Source organism: Arachis duranensis, chromosome 3 (genome assembly GCF_000817695.3).
Source record: "Arachis duranensis cultivar V14167 chromosome 3, aradu.V14167.gnm2.J7QH, whole genome shotgun sequence".
Taxonomy (NCBI): Eukaryota; Viridiplantae; Streptophyta; class Magnoliopsida; order Fabales; family Fabaceae; genus Arachis; species Arachis duranensis.
Window position 1 is genome coordinate 49,663,600 of NC_029774.3, and position 5,192 is coordinate 49,668,791.

At 33.2% G+C, this 5,192-nt stretch overlaps 1 protein-coding gene across 1 annotated transcript in view; it reads left to right on the forward strand.

Annotated features, from left to right (window-relative positions):
- Nucleotides 1-245: 245 nt before the first annotated feature.
- LOC107479179 (sm-like protein LSM1B) overlaps nt 246-5,192 on the forward strand; it is a 6,798-nt gene continuing 1,851 nt past the window's right edge. The window contains exons 1-6 of the mRNA XM_016099326.3: nt 246-337; nt 419-485; nt 691-773; nt 1,785-1,853; nt 2,445-2,560; nt 2,653-2,715. Coding sequence (XP_015954812.1) covers nt 713-773; nt 1,785-1,853; nt 2,445-2,560; nt 2,653-2,715 — 309 coding nt within the window. The 5' untranslated portion in view covers nt 246-337; nt 419-485; nt 691-712. The remainder of the gene's footprint in view (nt 338-418; nt 486-690; nt 774-1,784; nt 1,854-2,444; nt 2,561-2,652; nt 2,716-5,192) is intronic.

Sequence of the window (5,192 nt, forward strand, 5' to 3'; positions counted from 1 at the left end):
TTGCATTAATTTTTTTTAATTGAGTCTTTATATAATTAAACTAATTATTACTGAGAAGAATCTAATTAAAAAAAGTTAATACAAAAATTCAATTAAAAAATATATAAAAATTTAATTAAAAATTTAATAAAATTATAATTAAACCTAAAAAAATTTAGCCAAAGATGTACGTGTAAATTTGGATTCTGCATCAGCCTATTTGTGCAATACTAAAGTTACCGAGCGAAAGTTGCAATTTTGAGATTCTCATTTGTGAAGTATCAAATATCTTCGGAAGTGTTACGGAACGAAAGGCGTCTCCGACCAAACAGAAGGTTCCGAGGGTCAAACACAGAGAGTGAGAGTCGAAGCTTTGTTTTCAATCTTTTCATACCCTTTTTCTATCTCTTACCCTCACTCTCACTCTCATACATCTCAGAGGGGAAACAGACAAAGAACATCGAAGAAGCAAATCTTTCTTCAGACGGAAGTTGCGGATCCAAAAGGTCCAACCTAACCCTTAAAAATGCTAAATGTTCTTGAATTATTAAAGAGGGTTTCTTTTTCCTAGTCTTGTTTGGTTAATTTGTATGATTTTAAAGAAGGGAGGCTGAAAATGCATGTAATGGGCACCAATTTGCAATTCTTTATTTTTAATTGTATTTGAGATTTTGAAGTAGGTTTTGGATCATACTTGCTTGATGTTTTCAGGTGCCAAAACCGAATTAATTCAATGTCTTGGCCTGCTCCAGATGACGTCTTGCTCTCTACCTCCCTTGCCACGTACCTTGACAGTATGAATCTCTATCTTTCGCTTTTTTTGGTTGTTAAATTCTTTGCTTATTTCGAACTTATGCGATTGGTGTTTAAATATCATGTCTGAATCTTTTCTGATGATAGGAACTTGCTCCCAATTTTGGGTTCTTCATTTTATTTTATTTTATTTTTGGGTTAACTCATGGATTGCTGTTTCATTCCGGATTTGTACATCACCTGGGGATTTCAGTAGTGATATTTTTTTTTAAATTTTTATCTGTGCTGAAAAAGTTGTGGTGTCCGATTTCTGGTACTTATTTTGTGAGTGTAAGATATTTACTTGTAGTGCTTCGATATGAATCCATAGAATGCTGGATGAAAAGATGTATTTTAATAAAGGAAGCTTTTTGTGGAATGAGAATTGAAAGTTGAGAACTAGTTGGCACGCTGAGGGTTAGCGGCTTAGCGCAGGTTGTTCAAGTGGGCATTTGGGTCAAAGGGCTAGGTTTAGGTCATGGTAGTGGCTACATTATGTACCCAAAGTAGAGAGGACAGCTCTCCTGCATGGCTGCATCTACGTCTTGACACTTATTAAATTCTTCTTTAATATCAGTGAACATCTAACAAATATCCGAGTAAGAGATGACATAAAGGAACCTACTTTTAGAGCTCCCAGCCAGTTGTTTTAGTGGGTGATTTTCTGTGAGTATTTCTGTGTTTTTTCATCTTTTGGGAGGTTACTATCAATTACCAGTTTAATGTATGGCAACCAGTCATGGAAGTTCTGAACTCTAAAACAATGCTATAGATTGTTGCATTTCAGGGTATAAATAACACTCTGGTTCTATCACTCGAAAATGTTCAAAATCAATCTCTGTTTCTGACTTTCTGTACTACAGTTTGCGTTCTTTATCTGGAAACTTGGTTGTCTGGTGACATTATTTTATTATATGTATTTAGATTTGCATCTTCGGTTAAAGTGCACTGAATGGTGCGATATGGCAACTCATGACAAAAAATTTCTTACCAATTTATGTTATTTTTCACAGAAAAACTTCTTGTTCTCTTGAGAGATGGTCGAAAACTTTTGGGGTTATTGCGCTCTTTCGATCAATTTGGTAACGTATCTGTCCTATCTGCATCTTACATGTATCAATTCTGTTATTATTATTAGGTTAAATTAAGTTTTTGGTCTCTACACTACATTGATTTTTAAATTGATTTGTTCTATTTTTCTTTTGAATTGAGTCCTTGTGCTTGTAAATGTTTTTAAATAATTATCTCCCCTTTTCGCTCTGCTGTACCACTGTTAGCACTGAATTGAGCTAACATTTGTGGCTGAGAACATGAAAGGAGGGGGAAAGAAGTAAAGTGCTGCGATGGGCGGATGAAAGTGAAATAATGAACAATACAATCTTAGGCTTTTATTGGCTGTAAATACTTTTGTTGTTATGTGTTAAGGGGAGATCTAGAAGATGAAGATAACATAGATTAGTATTCCGTATAGAGAATTCATTTGTATTTGTCATGAAATGAAGTGGGATACTGTTTTACATGTCATACTTCAATCAAGGGTCATACCTGAAGGTAATAACAAGGGATCTATTTAGAATTGTTTATATCAAGATAACATTTAGAGAGCAAAAACTTAATTTAACCTTATTATTATTTCTAATATTGACTGACATTGTGATGATGGCTATGTACAGCTAATGTTGTTCTTGAAGGTGCATGTGAGCGATTGATTGTTGGTGATCTTTATTGTGATGTCCCTTTAGGCTTATATGTGATTCGTGGAGAAAATGTTGTCTTAATTGGAGAGCTGGTGTGTTTTTGCTCATTTTATGTTATTTGACTACTATCAGTTACTTCACAAAAGGGTCTAAATAATGTTACTATCTTTTTATCAATGGATAGGATTTGGGTAAGGAGGAGCTTCCACAACATATGACTTGTGTGTCAGAGGCTGAAATACGAAAGGTAAATCCATCAATTAGTTAATAATCAGATAATTGGACATTTATTTCTCAATCATTAGTAGAAAAATTATAATTATGAATGGCCATGGACAAATTAAATCTTGTATGCAAATGCTGCTTGGGTTGTTTTTTATGCATCCTCTTGTATCGCTTACTGATGACTTGTAGCTAACTTTTTCCGAATTTCTGGGCTGTGGTGAGGGTTCTATGGTTAATTGAACCAGATAAAGCATAGCTGGAATTTTAGAATGTCTGGGAACAACTGGTTACTCTGGAATTTTCTTTTCTTTCTTTTTATGGACTATCAAGTGGGAATTTGTAAAGTCAACCAGTGCTTTTCACATGCAAGTTGCTGGTAGCAAATGACAGTAAATTTCCCTTCTAATTTTTTTCCCTTATCTTAGGTTAAGTGTAAACCAAAATATTTGAAATCTGCCAGCTGCACTCTGCAGATTCCTCATTTGTCAAAGGAGGTTTACTAACTTGATTACATAAGACCACCACATTTTACTTATTCAAATTGAAGTCTGATTCCCCTGTCCCCAATTCTCAGTAGGAAAAGAAGTTTCTAATAAATCAAATTTCAAAATGTGGGCTTACACTTCAACCCTTGAGAGAAATTTTGCTTCCCTTCCATAATCTTTTTACTCTACTAGAATTATAGATAGCTGGACCTCCCTTTCCCACTGAAACAAACATTTTATGCAAACTATTTACACAACCTTTTGCTTCTGTGGATTTACTAAGTCTTTCAGAGGATGGAATTTCCGCTAAAGTTCTTTTAGGTCTCCTCCACCTCTTGATGTGATCATTCCCAATGCTGTATAGTCTAGTTTTAACCACTCATATATTTAAGCAACCTCATTTCTACACCATTAAACTTATGTGGATGTTTACTTTTACTGTTAAGATTCTGTCTCTCAATCCAATAACCATGACTTTATTGGAATTTTTTCATCTCAGATAATGCATGAAGCACTCTTCCATTTAGCCATCTGTTTTGTCTCTTTATCATTTTGGATAATGAACCAAGATACTTAGCTCTAGTGGGATGATGTTGTCTTCAATTCTATTCTAAGTTTGAGTCTATAGGTCTGTTAGGCTGGGTTTGTTTTTAGAGACAGGACAGAGACAGAGACAATAGGACGAAGATACTAAAAATTATCTTTTTGTGTATTATGTTTGGATACAATGTACAAGACACTAATGTAATGTGAGTACATAAGAGTAGAGACGGAACTTGAAAAAAATGTTTGAAGAGGCGAATTATTTTATTTTTAAATTTATTATTAATATGTAGGAATATATATGGTTAAGATTAACAAAAAATAAATCTGAGTTTGATTAATAAAAAATTTTGTTTAGGTTAATAAGCCAAATTAATTTTAAATAAAAAATCAATTTTAAAAAAGAATCCGTTTTTACATAAAAAAATTAGTTTTTGCACATAAAAATCTATTTTTATTTAGAAAACCAATTTTTTTAATCTAAAAACTGATTTTTCTTTTAAAAAAACTGATTTTTTTTAAATTATATAAAATCAATTACAACTTATAAATTATTTTTTAGTATTTTAAAAGATCAATTTTACTTTTAATAATATTTATCTTTCAAAAGTTTTAAGACTAATTATTTTTATTACAAATCAAATAATATAATACAAGGTTAAAATGGTATTGAAAGAATTATCCACCCAATAAAAAATTCTACAAAAAGGAGAGAGTATCTAAAAAAAGAGATAGAAAAAGAGCAGGAAGAAGAAAGTAGCTCTCTAAGAACAACGCAATAGGAAAAATAAGAAGGGGTAATAGTGAAATAATAAAAAATATTTATGGAAAAAAATGGAAAACAAAATTTATAAAAAAATCTGTGTCCACTCTTCTAAATCCCGTGTCTATCATTATCCTTAATAAAAGAGTGGACACAAAAGTATAAAAAACTGTCTCGGAGACAATGTGTTCAGTGTCCATGTCTCTGCTTCCAAACACTTTTTAAACATGTGTTGTCCATGCTGTGTCCTGTCTTCGAAAACAAACACTACCTTACTGGATTTGCATTTCATATATTCTCTCTTACTTCAATCAACCGTCCGTCAGCGCCTCATGTTTGTCCGGCTCTCCAACTCCTCTTCCTCCCTTGTCTCCTTTCTCTGTCATTCTCTTTGCTGTTGAGGGCGCCATCTGTTGCTTGAGGAAGAACAGAAGAAGCCGTTGCAGTATCTCCGCTGCAACATCGCCATTGCCTTCGGATGGCCCTCCTCTCCAGGTGGTTTCCTTTTCGATTTCTTCCTTACCTCACTTTTTGGGACTCTTCTGTTACAGAACATTAGTCTTTTCTTTTCTTTTTTCTGGTTCATTCCTCTCTTTCATTTCCTCTCTAACTCTGAAGTTCTGAACCTCTCTTCTATCATTTATTTCATTCCTTTATTTCAATTTAGGTTATTAATGGCAACAATTTCCCTGTCATCCTCCTCTTTTA